Below are 21819 nucleotides of genomic sequence, written 5' to 3'. Positions count from 1 at the left end.
TATTCCTATATTATTTCTTGTTTTCTACATCATAGTGCATATTTAAATACTCTGTAAATGGTTCTCTATTTGGAAAGAGTTTTTGCTGATCGTGTCTTGAAACTTTGGATTGATATTGCAGTTTTGTGAGATGGAAGTGAGTAGAATATCCCTGTATTTGAAATTCAAGAAGGTGGGCTTTGGCCCCAGACAGTGAGGTGGATATGACAAAAGCTATATAGAGGGGATGTTAAATGTGAAAAGGATGTGATACCTGCGGGCATATGTGTAATATAAAAAGAAACTGGAATTACTCAATGAATGGTGATTTAAGCTCTTAATCAATATTCTGGAGGCAGAAAAGAGCTATTTTAGTAATGACAAGGTTAGCAATTTTTAATTGCAAGACATACTACAAAGACATAATAGATTGGAGTCATTGAAAGGAATATTTAATTGTATTACTTTACAGCTTTGCTGATTTTGGGCTATACAAACTGCTGTGTTGAATGATTTTCAAGATACTGTGGGATGTTTTAATAAACTTAGCTGTTGTTTTAAATTACTATTAAAATATTGAGATCTCCAATCAAAGCTCTTTTAATTAACAGCTCAGTCAGCAGAGCATTTTTCTTTGAAAAAAATGTTAAAAGAAATTTAAATTGTGCTCTTTGAGAAAGCCCCAGAGGAAATATAGATATATGAATAACATATTTAACTTAATCAGAAAGATGTAAATTTATGTCTTGATCCAGAATCATTCTTACTATCTGGATATTTTTCATAAATTGCAAAGCATGAGCTTGGATAAACTTTATAGCAGAAACATATAAGGCACTGGGCTTAAGGTGACTTTAGAGAATCACAGAATCAATGACCTTTGAGGTCATTGAGTCCAACCTAGGACAGAACACCACCATGATAACTTGGTGGCACTGATACCAAACACCACATCCAGTATTTCTTTGAAAGTCTTTTCACCTTCAGGGACAGGGACTCCACTGCATCTCTGAGCAGCCCATTCCAGTGCCCAATCACCCATTCTGTAAAAAAATTCCTCCTAATGTTCAGCCTAAACCTCCCATAGAGCAGCTTAAACTTAAACTTAACTAGAGCAACTTAAACTGTGTCCTCTTGTCCTATTTTTAATTGTGTGGGAGAAGAAACTGCACCCCACCTGGCTACAATCTCCTTTCAGGGAGTTATACAGGGTAATAAGGTCTCCCTTGAGCTGCATCTTCTCCAGGCTAAATGCGCCCAGTTCCCTCAGCTGTTCCTCATATGACTTTAATAACCTTTAATATGATTATTACATTGATTAAGTAGGGTACTTCCTGAACTGGCACCCTCTGGAGAAGCACATTATCCCAGAATGTTTTGCATAGCCACAGCTGAGGGAGAGGTCACACTCCGCAGGCTTTCCTGCAACAGTTGCTGTTGCAGAAGAAATATAGAGAAGGTATTCAGTTACCTTGGAGGAGCTGATGCAATTAATTGGAAGAACTAGCCATTTGGCACAGTTCTTGTGGTGATGTATTGTTTGAAGTTTGATTGTGTGAAGCAATCATAGGCCACTGTGGGTGAAGCTGCTTCTGTTTATGAGGAGATAAGTAGAGCATAGTGGGGAGAGATTACTGAACCCCCTCTTTTGGCCTTCTACTCCTTCAGCACCAAATAAGTATTGAAAAATTACTTACGGTGTATGGTATGTTATATATGGTGTTTTCATGCCATGAAAGCCGCATAAAAAGTCAGCAATCTATCCCAAGTGCTTACTGTTGTATTGGAAGTAGGTAATACAGAAATCATTTTTATGGATAAGTATTTCTGGATCACTATTGTCAGTCCAGGAATCTGCTATCCCAAACCTGAGTGAATTATTTTTATCACCTGATACTGTTTTCCTTTTTTAAAAACCCAGTGAAAATCTTTAGGTCATCATGCTTATGCTGAATAATTGTAGAAAATAAATATCAATCTCTTTAAAGTATTGCAAAGTGCTACACAGTTGGTTGTTGGCTTTGTTGGCTGTTTTTTGGAAGGGATGAGAAGTAAAGTTTACAGGCACTTTCTGGATAGTGTGGTTTACTTATTTCTTATTATTTTTGCATCTTCCTGGTTTATGGCTGCCCAAGGTTCAGCCAGGTCAGGACAGGAGGGTCCCTGCCTGGCCTGCATCTTCCTCCTTCCCCACTCTTGGGGTGGGTTGAGGTTATCTTGCTGTGGCACTGAGGGAGAGCTGGGTTCCAGGGCTAAATGTTGTGGGACTTGAGGAAGCATGTAATTGTTCTGACGCTTTGATAGGCTTTGCACTGAGTTCTGTGCCCACTGGAGGGGAGATTGGTCATCTTTTAGATGCAGGCTTTGAACCCCTTGTTTGTTGTATGTGTTTGTCCCCACCCGGGACCTCCAAGATCTCTGCTTGTCTCAGGGTACTGTGCTTTTTTTCTGTGTGAAGCCATATCCATGAGTCCTGCTGGCATGCATCTGTCCTTGCTCACCAGTCATCTCATCTGGCTCACCCCTGTGGGGGGGACAGCAGACCCTTGTCTTGTCTGCCCTGCTGGCCGTGACTCAGCCCTTGGGGTAGCCCGGTGCCCTTTGGGCTCACTGGCTCTGATTCAGGGCTCAGCAGAGGTTTTGCAGTTCTTGGATCCTGTTTTTTTTCTGGTGTCCCATGCTCCCTCCTCAGAGGAGAGGGGTTTTGGATCAAGAACAATGCATATCAATGTGCACAGTGACACTGAGCAGTGGCGGCACTGGGAGCTGCACCATGCCATGTTGAAGCCAAGGGGACTGTCCCTGTCTGGGTTCTGGAGCAGCTCTCACCACCTCAGTGTCATCACATTTCATTTTGAGAATTTTGAGGGGTGGGGAGAATTCATATTCTGGTATTCAGGTAACAATAAATAGTTTTAAGTGAATGTGGAATGGTGCATGAAAACTGTATCTCCCTGTAATTTTAAGCTAAGGCATCATCATCAATTTAGCCAACAGTCAAGAAAAATTCAATTTTAGACAGTCAGGAACGGGGCATAAAGTGTAGTTCACTGTTAATTTTTTTGCTTTTTCTTCCTATGTTGTGTGTAACATTTACAACTAATAATCTGTAATGCCTTGACATTTTGTAGTGACAAACTACTTTGTAAACTCAGAAAACTATAAAATCTAGAAATTTTTGTAGAAAATACAGAAAACTATAAAATATTTTCATCAAGTTAGTGTTCCAGTTTTAATGTTACCATTTGCACAGATTGTTTAACTTTTTGTTTCTGCCTTAACTCACTATTAGAATGAATGGGGTATCTGCTTGTGCAGGAGTGGGCTTGGTTTAAGATTGGGGGAACCTTTATATTCATTGTGACTTTTTAATTCTTTGTTGATGCACTCTTCTGCTAATTAACGGGCATAATTATGTCAACAGCATTGTGCCAACATATCATCCTATTTATGCATTAATCACAGAATTGCTGTTATTCGTATATTCCATAACTTATTTTCTTTTCCCATCATGCCTTCACAATTTCTGACACATCTGTTTTGTTTTCCTTATACTTAGTTTGTTACATGAAAATTGGTATCATCAGCTGAAATCTGTCTTCTTACAGCAAATTTTTAACCTTTTGGCTTTACTGTTCAGTTCAGTTTGCACTGTATGCTTAAATCTGCTTGACTAGTCATGAGCATTTGTGAATGTATGCTTGTATTGTCAAGCACTCGTTCTGAAGCAAGTTGATATTTTCCTATCCAGTTTAAGGTTATGCTTGGGATCTCTCTTCTCTCTCCTTTCTTACTCTTCTCTCCCTGAGGTGGAATTTATTTTCTAACCGGCTTTCTTGGAGCCCAAGATGTCATTTTTAAAGAGTTTAACTGATCTGTCTGCAGTCTTGCTTGAGCTTTTCAAAAATAAGAGGCAGCTTTGAGATCGAGAAATCATCAGTAAATCTGACTTACTGTAACTTCTCTTCTCTAAGAGAAGTTATATAACTGTATATTTCTGTATATTTCTTGTCCTGCAAGAGAATTCAGAGTTCCAAATACCATATTGAGAATATATGGCAGAACCATCCAGAAATTGCAAGAATGTATGTGTACAGACTTTGATTGTTTTTCAGAGGTTTTGACAAACACTATCTATACCATCATTTTAGTGAATATTTGGAGGATTTGAAGGGTAGAGTTTTTTCTCAATATCAAGAGCATCTATTAGCAGTAACCCTTGTAGAAAAACAACCTTTAATAGTCAGAAATTATTTCAACTGATGCAAAGCAGGCTTTCTATATGAGCATTTTTAGTGAGGGCCTTGTAATTTAAAATTACAATTATAATTTTGTTGATCTATTCACCTGTCTGTCGATCTGTTCACCTATCTGCATCAGAAAAGTGCTAATCTCTTGTGGTAGACTGCATGATGTGCATATAAGGTCATGCATGATTTTTCTAAGGAGGAAAAGTCATTCCTCCAATGCTCTAAACTTCCAGGACAATTGATGCAAAGGAAGTTCTTTAAATAAAGATAAAGTATCCAGAATGATCTTTTGGCCACAAAATTTATGTTCAGCTGTAGAACTGTCAGTTTTCTGAGGACAGTTGTCATGTCAATGCCTTCTTACCCAGTCAACAGTGAAGACTCAGAAAGTCTTAACATCACAGTTTAAGATTATCACAGTCCCTGATCATTGCATGAGTACTGCATATCGTTGGCTTTGTTTATACTTGTCCTTTCACATATCTAGGTACCCTGCAGTAATACCTATACCAAATAACTTGGTGGAAAATCTGATTAAGGAAGTCCAAGGATATACATGCAGTATTGTTCTAGCTCAAAGCAACAGTTGAAAACAAGTAATATATCTTAAAAGTTTACTGAAGCTGGCCACCCACATGCTTCATGGCTCCTTCAGAAGCAATCTGACTGAAGCAGTGTGCAGAGGTCACTTTTTACAGATCCTTCAGCAAATACCCTCAACAGAACTAAATGTCGTAAGAAGAAATGCTGTCTTGTATAAAAAATGCTAAACAAGGCTTCAGTAAGAGGTCTGTTTTCAAAGTAATTGTAATTTTATTTTATGGTTTGTAGATAAATTGTTAGTGGAGCCTGCACGGAATCCATGTTGTTCAGCACATTCTGAAGTAATACTGAAGGTATACTAGTTAAGTGACAAAATGTTATCCTGACATTAAGTTATTGAAAGTGGTAGTGATAACTCTGTGGAGAGTTGTAAAAGGAGTGAAGTTCAGTAACTGGACATTAGTACTGCACAGGAAATTCCCTGTAGATAAAAGTTAATGAAAACATATTATTTTTTTTTAATTTTTTTTTTTAATCTCTTAACTGGGGAATTTACTTGTCAGAAATGAGATTTTGGGATTGTAATAATAAATTTGATGGAAACCTCAATTCAGTGCCCAAGAGCTAGATGGACATCTGCTTGTTTGAATGCATGCATGTTCCCCCAGAGATGCCCTATTAAAAAAAGTGCACAAAAATTCACAAACAACTGAAAGAGAGCTCAGGGATCTTACTGCATGATCTGTGTACCTTTTGGACTTTTCATACACAGAAGACAATATTTCCAATCCTAAACCAGATTTCGAATTGTTAAAATTGTCATCTACTTAGGCAATACCATTGATGATGAGATTTTTTTCTCCTTTGAAATCTGCACCAAATGTACCTTGAACACTTCTTGTACTAATACAGACTGAAAAACATTGTTGGTCCAGTACAGAAATTCTTTTAATTGTTAATTGGACCTGCGATTCCAATTTGTTGACTTTCTGTTTCCTAGTAGTAATCAAATATGATGACAGATTGTACAAGACTCTCTCTTAATGAGCAGTCTTTGTAGGTTTACTTCTATCACATGTAAAGTAATACCTGTAAAGCCCCCCAAAAATGGCTTGACAAGCCTCTTAAAGGGGCTCACAGTTTTTCACCTACTTGGAGTTAGACACATGAGAGAAATGCTGACAAGATATCCTCAAGAAGTTAAAAAACAAAAAAAGCTTTACTGGCGACTTCAGAAAAGCAGAGATCTCAGGCAAAAGTTTAAAGCAACATACAATCAACATAAAACATTTCACATAAAACACAAAGCATTACCCTGATGCCCCATTCAACTTAGCAGGCTGCAAGCCCATCTGATTTTAAGTTTCTCAAAACAAGAAGAGCAAATTAGAAGAAAGACAGAAAAGAACATACACTCCTGGTTTCCATGGTGTTCAACTAATAGGAAGTCCAACAGGAAGTAGAGTCAAGACCTGCTCTTGCCTTGTGTCCTGGCTATACTACATCCTTTCCTGCACCCTTTCCCCAGTTGGGACTTCCCTCATCTGGCCACTCTGGGGCAAGACTGGGGCTCCAGAGGCAGGTGTGGGGTATTGCCTCTGTTGTGCCGGGGACTGGTGGCCACTGTAGGACTGGGACATGAGATTGGGGTGTGGTGTGTGGTTCAGGGCATCACCTCACCAAAGGTAAGGTCCAGCCTGCCCTTTTCTCCATGTGTGCCCAAAACGTTCCAGCCAGCAATCCACCCAGTCTCTTGGATACCCTCTCCAGCATTTATTTGTACGTGAGTTCATTGCAGCTTACCTTACCTGCTTTTTACTGTTTGGTGGTTAGTTCAAATTCTTCTGTAATGTATACAAAAATTTCTCTTGCAAATTTTAGAACCATAGGATGGTTTGAGTTGGAAGCTACCTTAAAAATCATCTAGTTCCAACCGTGTCTACAATGGAGGGACTACGTCAGTGGACAGGGAAAAGGCTGCAGGTGTCGTCTATCTGGACTCTTGTGGAGCTTTTGACAGGGTCCTTCACAACATCCTTCTCTCTAAATTAGAGAGAGATGGATTGGATAGGTAGACTGTTAGATGGATGAGGAAGTGGGTGAATGGTCACATCCAGAGGTTTGCGGCTCAGTGAGGGCCAGTGTCTCAGTGTTCCAGTGGGAATCAGTGGCAAGTGGTGCCCCCAGTGATCTCTACTGGGAGCAGTGTTATTTAATATCTTCAGTAATGACACAGACAAACGGATCCAGTGCACCCACAGCAGATTTGGAGATGACTCCAAGCTGAGTGGTGGGATGACACTCCGGAAGGATGGGACCTGGACGAGCTCAAGAAGTGGACCTGTGGAAGCCTCATGAGGTTCAGCAAGGCCAAGTGGAGGGGGCTGGATTAATGACCCCTAAAAAGTCCCTTCCAATTAAACTATTCTATGATTCTATGAAAATAAATAAATGAAAAACCCTTTTTATGTCTTCCTATATATGATGGGCTTTCAGCTCAGGTATCCTAGCTAATTTTTTCCCAGTGCAGTTAAACATTTTCTTTAATTCAGTTTCCCCCATTTTTCCAATTGTATTTAGGTATTCTTCATTACACAGTTTGATGGGCTTGAAATGAACTAGAAAAAAATGCAATCTGCTAGTAAGTGAGGTAAATGCTACAATATGCTTTCTTAAACATTTTTTTAAAGCTGTTTGTTCATATTTATATGATATCCTAGGAATCTTGTGGTAAAATGCATCATCATAAAGCTGTTAAAATAGGTTGTGCATTCATCGCTGATTAAAGGTAAACATAATGGTTTTGAGGCAAGACCTTCAGGGTGATTTATGAACTTGTTTGTGGAAATAAACTGCAAAGTTTCAAGGTACCACACAAATGTTCTTACTCAGCACTGCATTTGTCAAAGGGTCATTCCTGCTGAGTTTATTTACTCCCTTCTGTCTGACCTTTTTATGACATTCCCTCTCTGTGCATAAGATGGGCACAGTCTGCTAAACATCTATTTGCAAACAATATAATCAGGTTGTTAATAATGCTTACTGTTAAATTAAAATACTGTAGTAGTACAAAAACACCCTCAAAATGCTTCACTGTCTTCAGTACAAAGGGAAAGTGTACAAAAGGTGTTACTGATGACAAGAAACTGTGGTCTTTGACCTCATAAACTGGTTAATAAAAGCACTGCTGCGACTTCATAGTTGATGTGCTGTCTTCTGAAAAGGCCCTATAAATTTGAAATGTCAAGGTTATATGCTGTCTAGAACTCCAGTCAATGGAAGAGAACTTTAGCAATTTGTCAGGCAGGGGGAGCTTTACTTATTCTCAGCTTCTGAGAAATGTGGCCCAAATCTGTTACAGTTTGGAAGATGGTATGATTAAATATTTATGAAACACTTAGGCATTTCTGTTTCTTTTTAATTGTTCACTGGCCATCTTGTAATATGCCTGAGTAGTTGTCAACACAAGCTGGTCTTTGAGATTCCAGAGTTTTGATCTTTTGCCAAAGTCAGTCACATCAACATCTGTTTTAGGAATTCTTTGCCAACTTACCTTGTTGCTCTTGTCAAAACTTCATGCTGTGCAAAGTGAGTAGCACTTACTGGATTGTGTTTGTAGTTTCTGTGTTGCCTCTGCTGGGTGAGTATGGGTTCACAGATGGTATAGGATGCCTGAGAGTAAGTCTTATCAAGTAGCTTGCTTAAAACTCTGTCATCATAGGGATTCTTTGGGAGAGCCTCTTAACCCTCTTCTGCAGGAATTAGTGAAGGGATGTGGCAGCTATTCTCAGGACCTCACTGAGCATTAAGAAAGAAAGGAACTGGAGTATGGAAAGCAAGGTACAAACTCTTGCCACTCTTTTTATTTAAAAGAAAAGAAGTTAAAAACCCCCATTCCTCTAGGGGTCCATCTGGTTTTCAGTTGAAGTGGTGCTACTGGCGTTACTAGGTAGGAGAGTCGCATGGGCTTCCCCTGAAGGGTTACATGCTAGACAGGAAGTCATAAAATGCCACCTGGTTTGAAGCAAATTTTATGGCAGATGTGATGAAATGCAAAAGTGTCAAAAGGTGTAGGACAACGAATTGTAGTTGGCTCTAGGGTCTTCTCTCAGCAATTCAATTTGCAGAAATACCAGAACAATTAATACAAAATTAATGCATAATTTAATTTGCTCAGCTATGCACCATGCATGGCTGGACAAATGCTGAATTTATTTTTTTTTATTTTTATGTTAATGATGGATAAAGTCATGAATGAGTTGGTGGAGAAACCGTAATGGTTTGAGGTGCATTAAATAGTTATATCATGCTTTTTAACAATAAGTGGGGTTTATGATGTAGTCCTCTGGTATATTAAGATAATAGAACTTTATCTGGGAATTTGCCATTTTCAAGCCTAGAATGAGTAGAACTTTGTTTCTGAAAGCATGTTCAAAAATCAAGAATTTCACTGCTGGAGCAAGCGATTACTCTAAAGTGTAATCTGCCATTTGGGTAAATTCCTTCTAGAGAAAGGTAAAACTTCCTTCTAATGTAGTTAGTGCCCATAGACACAAGTCTAATACATTTTATGTTGTATAGCCAACTGTCTTAACACCTTGAGAGTGAATTACAATTAATTTAAGAGCAGAAATATAAAACCATTCATCTTCACACAGAAACCACCCGGATGTGAAGAAAAAGAAAAATTCCAAGTCAGTATTGTCACCTGGCTGTATCTTAGTTGACTCTGATTCTGATTGCTCTCTGAATTAATTTTTTTAATAAATCTCCTATCCAATGAGCTCAGGAGATGCAGAGAAAAATACTTTTCTCTCATCTCCACAGTTATGAGACTTTGGCAGGTGATTTTATGAGGGTCAAATAAGTGGTACAAAGTCATAAATAAATTTTTTTACAGTCTTCTTTTATCGTTATGCTTTCCTTTCTCTGTTTTTATTTGTTACAGTTTGTGATTTGCATGAGAGAAATTCAATACTAAATTTTACCATGGAGCCTAAATAAATGAACAATGCTCAGATTAATTCTGCAAGGGAAAGAAATATGACCATGAATAAAGAGTGCAGGAGGCAAATCAGAATCCAAGGCAACAAGGGCCAGCCACAATGGTTACAGCAGGGAAAACTGTAGTAAGGCTGGTCCTGGAAACTATGCATTCTACCATCCATCTGTACTCATGGAAGAAAGATGCTGAATTTTCACTGACTTGTTCCAAACATATTTCTTATCTGTGTATGACACTGGTGACTATACTAATAATCCCACAGGATAGCCCAGTTATCCTTAGAGTGAAGAAGGCTCTGTGAGCCTTGATAGTAAATTTTTGTTTGTGCATTATATTTGTTTTGTTTTTTTCCAATTGTGCAATTTTTGGTGTAGCAAGAAAACTTCTTTTCATTAAGTAACCTATCTGGTGTATGATGACTTTTAAGATAAATATAATCATTAACAGCTGTTACATGTTGTGAAGTGTTTGATGTGCTCAGTTTTTAGCTTCTGTCTCATTACAACCAAAACATAAAAAAAATCCTTTGAACTCTAGACCACAAAATGTTTATGCTAGGACTGTCAGATATTGCTGTTTAAGAGAACTGTCATGTCAAAGGGGGAGAAATGGGAATTATTTTGGGTCAAGACTGCAGGCACAGTTGAAGTATGGTGCTGAGCAATCAACAGCATTTTGTCCTTCTGACATTTAGGTTAATTTGAATGACATTGGTCATTGACATTTTTCTGGTTATAAGTATCTATTTATTACCTCTCAATACAGTGACATTTTCTTCTTGATTTGAAAGGTGTGAGATGATTTGCAAGATGTCAGAAGTGTATACTTCTTTATTCTTGGTGTCGTGTTCCACTGTGCGGAGCTGCGAGGAGTTCTTTTAATAATGATGGTCAGGAATGAAATTAAGCCAAACAAAGCAAACATTGCATCTAAGAACTGTTTATTGCTAATGAGAGAGAAAGATAAAAGGGACTTACTCTACCAAAGAGGGCTAGAGAAGATAGAGCAAGAGGAAGAAAATGGGATAGAGGAGAGAGGGAGACTGAGGGAGGCAAGTCTCAAAAAGCAAGTCTCCAAAAAGCCCCTTGAATCACCAAGCCTCAAAAACAAAAGCACAGCCCCAAGCCAAAAGCCCACACTCAAAAAACAAGTTCAGAAAGCCCCCAAAGAGTCAAAAGGCAAAGGACAGAACAGACACACAGAGCTTCTGGTGCAGTTACTTTTTATGCTCCTCCCAAAGTCTGCCTGCTGACAGGAGACCACTGGCCCAGTCTGATGTCCCACTGCAGTCCATCAGTAAAGACCTTTTGCCATCTGACTGGAGAGTGTCTCTGGGGTCCAGTGTCTTTGGTGTTCCCATGCTGACTGCCTGTCCCGTGGGAGACATGAACTGGTTGTCATGTCACCCCAGAGACAAGGCTTTCCTGCATCTTTTCCTAGCTGCCTCCTGGACATGGCACATGTGCAACCTCTCCCCCACATGCCTCTGACAGCTATTGTTGAGGCATAACAAAACTGAATTGGCTCCTCACACTTGGGCAGAAGCTCTGCTTTTATTATTTTTCCTTTTCTTTCATAATTGTTGTCAAACCCTTTAACAAATGTCTGAATATCCAGGTGCTAGAACAACTCAGGAGCACTTGAAAATTTTGTACCATTGTATCCATGCTGATATTCTCATGGGATATGAATATTTTGTAAAAAGTAAACTTGAAAAATATTTCATTTGGATTGAATCAGCTTTCAAATAGCTAGATTAATTGAAGACTGTTTTTATTCTTTAACTCTTTCTTTTCATGTTCTCTTCTGCCCTTTCCAAAATTATTCCTGGGAGCTTCTGCTGCTTTTCCCTTGTCCAAGGAAGAGCCTGCTGCTATTCACATACAGTAAGAAAACAAGAAATTACACAAAGCAAAAATAATTAGTAGGTTCCAAAGAACAGTGTCATTGCATTGATGCTTCATTTTGACACTGAAGTATTTAATTTTCATTTTCAATTTTCTGATATTTGCAGGTAATTATAGTTAAATGGCTGTGACAATACATGTAATTAATTTTTCTTCCTTCATTTCATGACCCCATTCTCTACATTCATACTCCGCTCACTGACTGAATTTACTTGCAGCACTTTCCTGTTTTATTAATTATTAAAAGAATAGTGCTGCATAAAATATTGAACTGTTGGCTGACATTAATTTTTTAAATGTAAGCAGAGCAAGAGAGATACTACTGGAAATAATTTCTAGATCTTTTTCTTCTCTAAATACAAAAAAATTAGAATGCCTGGAAATTAACTGGAAATGGGTAGTCATTTTACGAAGTGGTATGAATAGCTTATATTGTTGTGTTTCACAGCTGCAGGATCATGTCTGGGCAGGCTACAGTTACCAGGAACCGACATGGGACGGGCTTCTACTCAGGAAACCATTTATTCAACACAGGAACAAACTCAGCTTAGATCCAGAGACAGACAGCCCCAAACAGAGGCAGGGTGATGGGTTTTGAGGTTGAGAACCAGGGTGGAGTTCCAGGTCAGGGACCACTAGGAACACAGCAAGGGAGAAACCCCAGAGGCTCCAACCCAAGCACAACTCCCTGGACAGCCACCCCATGAGGGGTCTGGGGTGCAATTTCTTCCAGGGCTCACAGGGCACATCCCATGAGGCTGGAATGGGGGTCCTCCAATGAGGATGGAATTATCTCTTGCCCATGCCTCTCACTTTAGCAATGTTTATCTGAAACTGAATCTTTGCCTCCCCTGGGTGGGGGCAACCTCACGTTGTATGACTTGTACTTAAATATAATTATTTTTCCATAACTTAATGGCAGTATTAAATTATTTCATTCCTTAGTTGTAGGTCAAATCATGCAATTTCAGAAACAGAGACCATAACCAGATGGTATTTCAATTATTTTTTGCAGAATGCATAGTCCAGATATTCCTAGGTTAGTCCTATCTTCTGTAGTGTTTTACCTGTGAGGATTTTCCTTTCCTCACACTTCTACCGTTTGTTAGCTCTCAGTTGTTTGGACATTTGGATCTGCCTCATGCTGTGTTCTTTTACGCAAGTTAAAACTGTTCCTTTTAGGTTAGAACTACAGCCCTTGGACTTAGTTTCAGTTACCTGTTTTAACTGAAGGCCAACCTATTCTGCATCCTTTAAGGATAGCAAGGCCTCCTGTTTTTTTGTTTGTTTGTGTTTTTTTTTTTGTTTCATTTTTTGTTTGTTTGGGTTTGTTTAATTTTTTTTAATGGGGTTGTTTTAGGGTTTTTTTTTTCTTCTTGTGCTTGTAAATATTCATACAAGAAACAAAGGAGAATATACATGTCCCTTGGGATTAGTACTGGGGCCACTACGGAGAGGACACTACAAATAGCAGATGTTTATCATTCTGTACCTCACAGAGTGATTGCATATGGCTTCTGTGCTCTTTTCTCTTGAAAACACACTTGCCTGCTTGTCCCTGAATGTCCCTGTCCCACACAGCCTGGTAACACCAGGGAGCTTGCTGAGGCTGCCCTTGATGCTGCGGTCCCTGTCACCAACAGAGGTGTTGAACAGTATTGGCCCCAGTACTGACCCTGGGGGGTCACAGCTGGCCACAGGTCTCCATGAACAAGGAACTGTTTCCCACAACTCTTTCCATGCAGCCATCCAGGCAGTTTTCCACCAAGTGGTCTGTCCATCCAACCCATGTCTCTCCAATTTAGAGACAAGGAGATCATGTGAAACAGTGTCCAAAGCTTTGCATAAGTGGAGGTAGACAATGTCAACTGCTCTGCCCTTATCCACCAGTGCTGTAGCTCCATCACAGAAGGTATGATTTCCCCTCTGTAAAGCCATGCTGGCTCTTTCCAATCACCTCTTTGTCGTCCATGTGCCTTAGCATGGTTTCCAGGAGAATCTGCTTCATAAGCTTGCCTGGCACAGAGATGAGACTTCTCTGTAGATCCCTCCATCTTCTGCTTTCTGTTTTTTCAAAAATGGGGTTTGTGTTTCCCTTTTTCCAGTCATCAAAGTCTTTAAAGTCATGCCCTCATGGACTGAGGGTTTTGTGACAGGTATTTACTTTTGCAGACTGTCCATTTGTGACAGTTGCATGGTAGTTATTCCCTCCAGTATTTTAGAAAGAGAGTGCTCTTAAGATGTCACTTTAAATTAAAGCCAAGGTTTTGAACAAGATAACTTATTTATATTCTTGATTTAAATTTCAGTAGCATGCTGAGACTAAATTTACTCAGCCTGTCTTCTCTGGCACAAAGGTAATTTTGCTTAACTGCATGAAATTTCTGTAAGATACAGAAAACTGTTTTGGCTTACAGGTAAAAGGTGCTTGTGCAAACTAGATACCGAGTGAAAGATCTTCTGTAACTGTCACCCATCTTCTGTCTGAGGCTGTTTTTGCAATAGCTTCCAGAGAATGCTCTTACTGCCCAGCACCTTAAAAGCAATTTTTTTCTTAACTTCTAGAAGGATGGGCAAGATGTGGTTGTACTCTTTCTGAGATTGTTTTGTGCCTTTTGTGTTAAAGAAATGGCTAATTTTTTTTTTTTTTCTGAAAGGTATTTATTAAAGTAGAACATATGACCAGTAAATAGTGTCTGTGTTAAGCAGGAGGGCAGATAGTACTTTCTTCCTTCATTCTTGAAAAGTTAAGCAAATTAATTCCCAAGCTGACGTTAAGATTTTCAAAAGGCACTATCAACATAAAGAGGAAGGGATCTTAAGTATTTTTACAGAAGCTGCAGAAAAATATATTTATTATGCCTCTGCCTGTTTTGAGATGCCTGTAGTGGTATTACAGAAAACGGAACAGGCAAGAATTGTTTCGTGTGCCCTCTGAGACAGATGTACTAACTTTTTTGCCTTCTTGGTGATGCATTTTTTTCCAAGTATAATTTTCCACAGTGTTGGGCTCTGTGTGGAGCATAAGTTGGTGAGTGTAAAGCTGGTAAGAGTAATGATGAAGAAATTGGCATAGGAAAGGTAGAAAGGTATTAAGGAGTAGACTGAGGAGAGCACTTAGAGCTTTCTGCTAGACTTCCAGCTCTATTATTTAAAATAAAAGCAGAAATCAGTTTCTTGTCTTTGCTGACTTAAATTTTTAAAATTTCAAACAGCAAGTCTTTGACCCCATCAAGGCAACATTTTTCCTCCCATCAATTTTGAACAGCTGAACAAGATCAGCTGGGTCTTCAGTTGCTTGAAGCATGTCCAAGGAAGGCTCAGGAAGAAAAACTCTGCCCCAAGAAACACCGATGGGTCACTATTTTTACTGTGGTTCAAATCCTTTGTAGATTCTCAAAGGCTGTAGCATTTGCTAAGGGAATGGTGTGTTGGCAGATAAGCCACTGTTAAGTTTGTGTAACAGTTTGTGAGAATTGCTGAAATTCAGGCTTTTGAAAATGGGAATCTTGAGCTACAGATAGAAATGAAACTTTATTTTATATGTTGCTTCATACTTCTGGTGGCTTAAAAGAAGTCCCCAAATTCCTTCGCACTTACAGAGAATAGATACACTAATTTCAGTGTCTTGGCTGAATTCCAAGACAGTTGGAAGACAGTAATTGCATTCAGTTTATCTAAATTTCTCTGTAGTTGAGTTGATTGAGATAGTTTCCATCTTCTTTCTTACATTATTTTGGTTAGCAGTATTAAACTGGCTGCTGTTTTTTCAACTTGTCATTTCTGTATTTTGTTAGAAACTGATACTATTCTGAAGTGTGCATATGATTTGCAAATTACTTTGAAGCAAAAACAAACAAATTGATGTATTGTGGTATCTATCATTTTATGGGAAGTGCTTATAAAACAATCATGATTGTTGTTTTGAAATGTACTTAAGTGGGGTATTTGTGTATATTCATTCTGAGATTTTGAAATCTGGTGTAAGAGGTAGTGTGATTTTGTTTAAATTAACTGTACATGAATATTTCTGTAAATCTGAACTAAACTTTTTCAGCTGGATTTGAGATACACAGATGACAGATAAAGAATTAATCCATACAGGTAATGCAGAAACTTGGATGAGATTGTGCAAGACACTATCTGAAATTATTAACTGCACAAAAGGCAATGCAGATTTACACCTCTAGGTGAAAAATGAAAGAAGTCTTCTTCCTACCCAATGAAGTCTGAGGACAAGTAAAAATTTCCTCTGTCTAGGCATTTTTTTTCCCAATAAGATATCTTCCTGTTTCTGATGCATTTATTAATTATACTATTTTGTTTTGGTTTCCGTATTGTTTCTGCTTTGTTTTACCATTCAGTTTATGCTCTGAGTGGGTAGAATATTGTGTGTTTTACTGATTCAGTAAATGTACCTAGTTTCAGATGGGAATTTTGGTGAGACTGTCCAATTTGCAGTAGACAAAGACTACCCTGGCTGTATTTCAGGTGACATTTATATAGATGCTGTGCTGCTTTAAAGGGTAGGATAAAATGCATGATGATAGAAGCCTAAGAGACAAAGTGTAGCCATCAGCTGTATTGATTCTTCCTCTGATCTCCATGGTACCACTCTCTATGGTATTTTAATCTTATCCCAGGGATTATGTAATTTTTCAGAAAAATGGATGGGAACACTTGTTTCCATCCTTTCTTCTCATGAAAGAAGAAACTTCATTGCTATTGCTGCTGTTGCTATTAGTACTAGAAAGTTGCCCTTCTATGCACTGTCTGTAGTTTGAGAGCTGCAGTTACACACGTTTTGGCTCCATAGTTCAGCGGCACAGTGCAAGCCCCTTTTCTTTATAGAGGTTCTCTTGCAATCATTGATAAGTTTTCTTTCTCTGGAATGTTGATTAACTCAAATGTTTTTCAGCATTAATGAAGTCCACAAACCAGCAAACAGAACTGTTCCCAACTCCTAGAAAAAAAGCCTTAAGGTGCTGTCCAAGGAGGGGGAAGTCAGTGGGCCTGCAGGTACTCCATCAGAGCTTTCAGCCTCTGGAGATATATTTCATGATGAATGCAGCTGTCAGCTGTTGAGAAAAAAATGTGAATATATGTCTGCTTTGCTGCTCAGGACATGTGTTGGAGAAGTGAATTTAGAAGAGGACTGAATTTACCCTGTTTTTTGATACCTCTTTAGGAGTTTCTGAGTAGGGACCATAAGTTTCTTCCAGCACAGATTTCTGTATACTTCAGATAACTAAGCTTCCTACTCTGTTATGATGAAGATCTCTACATGTTCACAGAGAAGGCATAAAACTAAACAAAACCTGCAGGAAGAACAAATGAAAATACTATCTTCTTTTTCTTTTCCTTACATATACTGATGTCTAAATTCTACATTTTTTTTCTCCAAAGTTATTTTATTCTCTTCTGGTTTTCCCATTCCAAATTGAAGAGGGTAGTTGAGAAAGGCTTAATTTTTCTGTATTTTCCTATATTTGAGTAAATTGAGTTTTTATACCTAACTTGTCTTTTCCAGAATGCCTTTTTCTCTTTTCTTGTTGACTTATTTTAAATTTTATTATTTTTAATTTCCATTAAATTGGGATAGGTAAGGCAGTGGAATTTCATCTCTATTCATTTATGTCTTTTTAGCAGTCTGGAGTTTTCCTTTTATAAATGAGATACCTTGAACTTTAAAGAATGGGTAATTGTATGTGAGAGAGATGAAGGAAAATGAAATATTTCAAATAAAAGGAAAAATGAGAAAAGTAAAGGAGGAAAGTATTGAATAAAGTGAGGAATGGTGAAAGACTTCAGGCAGGCAAAATAGGAACAGTATTATGGCCATGGAGATCATTCACTCATTTTTCAAGAAGAAGAAAAATAAAAGACAATTGATAGGATGAGTTTTAAAAAAAAAGAAAATAAATTTGTTCTTTTATAAGGATTTATCTGGGCTTTTTGTACTTCACTACAATATTTTTGGAAAAAGAACTGAGAATTTTTGATTAAAAGTTCTGACAATGTCAGTAAAACATTATTTGTTTTGCAAATTACATTTTAGATATATGTGGAGATGGAAATCTTAGGAATAAAGAAAAATACCTGAATTTTCACACAGAGACAAGTAGGGTATATTCTATTTAAAACTACTGTTTAAGAACCTGATAAAAGCTTTTGGAGCTGTTGATTGAATTAAATTTCCTTTTCTTAAAAATTTTTAATTTGCATGATTGTGTAAAGTGTTTATCACTTCAGGCAGAGACAGTAAATTATTTTCAGACATGATTTTGTTAAGCAAATAATTCTAATCAGTGACCTAATACTTTATGTGGATAAATACAGTTTCTGGAAGTGTTACATTCAAAACTTTGACAAATAATATTTTGCCAAGATATAAAGTGTTAATGACTATATGGCCATTGTGTGTGTTTAGAGCATTCAGTAAAAAAAACATAAGTGAATTAATTCTATTTCTGTTATAGTATATCTATGGCAACTGAAATCAGTTGCTAAAATTTCACTTAGTCTTTCTCTAACAAAAAATTGTATTTCCTTTGCATGTTCGTACAGTAACAAACGTGCAGGTTTTGTTTGTGATGGTGATTCATGTGTATTACCCTGAACTAGTAGCATGGGAAACAAAACAGGAAAAAGGAAAGAAGACAAGTGAACACAGAGGGAAAGGGGATGTGTTTTGTTTGGTGTAGAGAATAGCTATCTTCTTTGCTATCCTTTCCAGTTTATTTTACTATAGTTTGCTATTTTTCAGGTGCAGTTAAAACCCAGTATTTCAAGTCAATATGTAATTCGAACACAACCAACAAACACCTGTCTGTCTACTCTTGAATGTGCAGCTGTTGCTCTTTCCATAATGGAAAAAAATAAGAGTATACAAGAGGTATGTAAATTTAAATACCTTAGTTTTTCTTTTATGAATGGCAGAGGGGCAGCAGAGGTACTTAGCCAGTAATGTAAAATTTGATAGTTAAAATCTTAATGACATTTGTAATAGTTTTGTTGCATAGCAAACTAAAACAAGAATGAAGTAATGGAAACCATTTTTCATTTATTAACTCTAGTGTGTTCAGATTACTGTGACTCTTTCATGTTGTGCTCCAAAAATGAACGTGACAAAGTTATCTTTGACTCTCAAAAACCTAATTCATTTTGTGACAGGAGATAAGAGTATGTTACTGCATGAAAATAAGTAAATTGTTTCCTCCAAAAACTAGACAGCAGAGATGCTCTGAATTGCCCCTCATAGCTATCTTGAAGATTAAATGCTTTTTAAAGCCTGGTCCCCTGATCTCCTACACTCCTCAGCCATGGAATGTAACCCACTGGGTTATGTCTGCCTACCAGCCAGCTCACAATTCTCACATGTCACTGGAGGAATTTGGGACTTAATAGTTCTTGAGTTTAAGTTTATCCCAGGTCAGAGAATACTAATTGGACATTAGCCTTTCCTTGTACATTGTGATCCCACTAGTCTGTGATAGAAGAGGTCAGTAAGAAAATGTCCTTTTTAATCTTTTGTTGCTGGCATTAGTAATATCTATTTAATGAGCCCTCTGAAAAACATCTACAAGTACTTTTACACCACAGAGCTAAGTCTGCAGTTTAATTGTGTGCCCAGAATAGGCAAGTGAATGATCTGTGAAAAGAGATTTAAATCTAAATTTTAAGTTTTTAATTTAAATCTACATCAATGTACCCACTACATGATAGTCTTCACCCTGGGATGCTCTTACCACTGTCCATCAGCTAGTTAATATTTTCATACTCAACAGGTGCTCCCCCAAAAAAATTGCCTAGATCAAAAATTGCTCCTGCAGCTGGGATAATATATAGTATGCCACCTCTGTGCCTCTGTGACACTAGATTCACCTTAATATTAAATGAATTGGACTTAAACCCAGACTTGGACAAAGTGTGTGGACACATAAGGAAATACGGCTCAGAAAGTGGAACTCCAAATAAAGATGGTTTTCAAGAAACTTGTGTGTATATGTGAGGTTTTATATTTACCTTTTTCTTTGTTGTGCTAGGACAACGTATTTTTCCTTCACTAGGACTTCTTTCTTACAGTGAATGTTTAGTTAATGTCTGTAGTTACCATCCTATATTCTGATTCACCCCTACCACTGAGAATTGGTCCAGCCTACTTTCCAAAGACAAAAATACGGTTTTCTCTAAGCATTGTAGTAGCCAAGAGCTGCATTCATGCATTTTTTTATTCTCTCTCTGACCTGATACCCAGTATGTCACTTAATTTTCCTTTGTGCTTTTAAGAGTCATATTTTTCTCAGTAGAATCTCAGCTCCTGCTGACTGCAGTTACATACATGATTGCTTTACACATCTGCACATGGGCCCCCTGTGACTCAGTCAGGCAACCTGATAATGAAGAGTGTACAATTAGGAACCACTTGAGATAAATTTGGTTTGTGCGGCTTCATTAATCCTATACAATACCTCTGGGCAGAAGCATGGACATAGTTGAGTCTCCAGGATAGCAGTCCAGATGCCTTGATCATAAGTCCCTCCTTTCTTTCTAAAACCCTGCATCAAGGGATTTTTGTCCAAGCACAAACAGCTTAGTTATTGTGACGTATTTTATTGCAGCTTGTTGACCGAGTCACAGTAATTGATTGTAGTCCACTGCTAAGGTCAAGTCAAAGCCATAACTTAAGTAATGTGGCTAGGGCTAAAGTCAGGATTGAGTGGTTCCAAGAAAGGAGTGAGGGATGGCACCAGGTAGGTGGTGTATGACTGCTCTGTGGTTCTTTTTAGTACATCTTCCATTCAGCTGTGCCCTTTGTGTCTGCAAAGGTTATATTTTAACAACGTTTATCATCAAAATTGTATTTTATTAGCATTTTTAAGTAGTCATTGAATTTAAAACTGCTGTAATAATTGATGTTTCTAAAATACCTTACTAAAAGCTTGTTTTTTTTTTTGTCCCTGACTCTTTCATGTTTCTGCAGACTATACTGCATCCACTTCAAGCTTTGTGCTCTTTCCAACTTCAGCATGGTGCCCAGATCCATCACAGCAAGGAGCATCTTCTCAAAAATGGCTTATATGACAAGCCCATGCCAAAGAATAAGCGCAAACTCAGAAGAATGGAGCTTCTGGTGAATAATGTTAAAATATAAGAAAACTGTACTGATTGTACAGTGGGATTTATTTGCAGCTAGCAAATGAATATGAATCTGGATTTGATCCAAACAGTTGACTATACTGTAGTAAAACAACTTTTAGGCCCTTCATAGGCAAGAGTTTATCTACCAATGTGACAAACAGTAATGGACAAGCTTTTTCATTTTTGCAGTAAGCCAGGTGCCTTTGTTCAGATGATGGAGGAGCATTCTCATTTCCTGTAGAGAAGAGGAAGAAAACTGAACATTATTTAGGCTTATGTTATCACTTGAGTGTCAGATATGATCCTCAATGTGACTGGATGAATTTATTTTGGAGAGACTATTATCAGTACAAAAAGACAAGAAATATGAATATGGATGTGATGGAATGGTAAGGCTTCAGCAGCTAGAATTATGTTGAATTTCTACTGAGCTTTTTAGCTTCAGTATCTAATTACAGTGGGCTTTCAAATGATAACTCCTTATATTCTTTAGTTCAGATGAACATAAGGCATGTTACTTGTACAGTTCTTTCTAACTTGGAGATTTTTATTTCTTATATGATTAGGACTCCTTTTTGTAAATTTACATATATTTTCCAGTGCAGTCAGGTTTCATTTCTCTCAGACTTAATTTTTAAATTAAATATGCATATGTTTTTATGAGAAACTGAACAATTCTGACTTACAAAAAGAAAAGTAGGAAGAGTGATTTTTGGAATTACAACTCAGGTGCTTTGCTTTTCCTTGAGCAAAAAACTAGTCTTCCACAGATGAGGAAATCTCGTAGATGTAAATACATCATACTCATACTCTGACATACAATGATAATGTTGCTGGAGGAATTGAACAAGCCCGGTGTAAATTGCTCTGTAAGAAGTATGATGCAATGACAAATTATTATGTCTGGTCACAAGCAACTAACATAATTATAGATCTTCTAGAATTAATGTGTTTAGTTTTTCACTTCTAACAGTACTTCTTTCTAATGGGAATT

At 37.7% G+C, this 21819-nt stretch overlaps 1 protein-coding gene across 1 annotated transcript in view; it reads left to right on the top strand.

Annotated features, from left to right (window-relative positions):
• The window catches only part of DTWD2 (DTW motif tRNA-uridine aminocarboxypropyltransferase 2), a 75721-nt gene extending 54543 nt beyond the window's left edge, over positions 1-21178 (top strand). The window contains exons 5-6 of the mRNA XM_014257069.2: positions 18451-18579; positions 20668-21178. Coding sequence (XP_014112544.1) covers positions 18451-18579; positions 20668-20838 — 300 coding nt within the window. The 3' untranslated portion in view covers positions 20839-21178. The remainder of the gene's footprint in view (positions 1-18450; positions 18580-20667) is intronic.
• The last annotated feature ends 641 nt before the right edge of the window (positions 21179-21819 follow it).

The sequence above is a fragment of the Pseudopodoces humilis genome, chromosome 4, assembly GCF_049639895.1.
Source record: "Pseudopodoces humilis isolate 2021_Gansu_Grassland_sample_001 chromosome 4, ASM4963989v1, whole genome shotgun sequence".
NCBI classification, from domain to species: domain Eukaryota; kingdom Metazoa; phylum Chordata; class Aves; order Passeriformes; family Paridae; genus Pseudopodoces; species Pseudopodoces humilis.
This window is presented reverse-complemented; position numbering and strand designations above follow the sequence as displayed.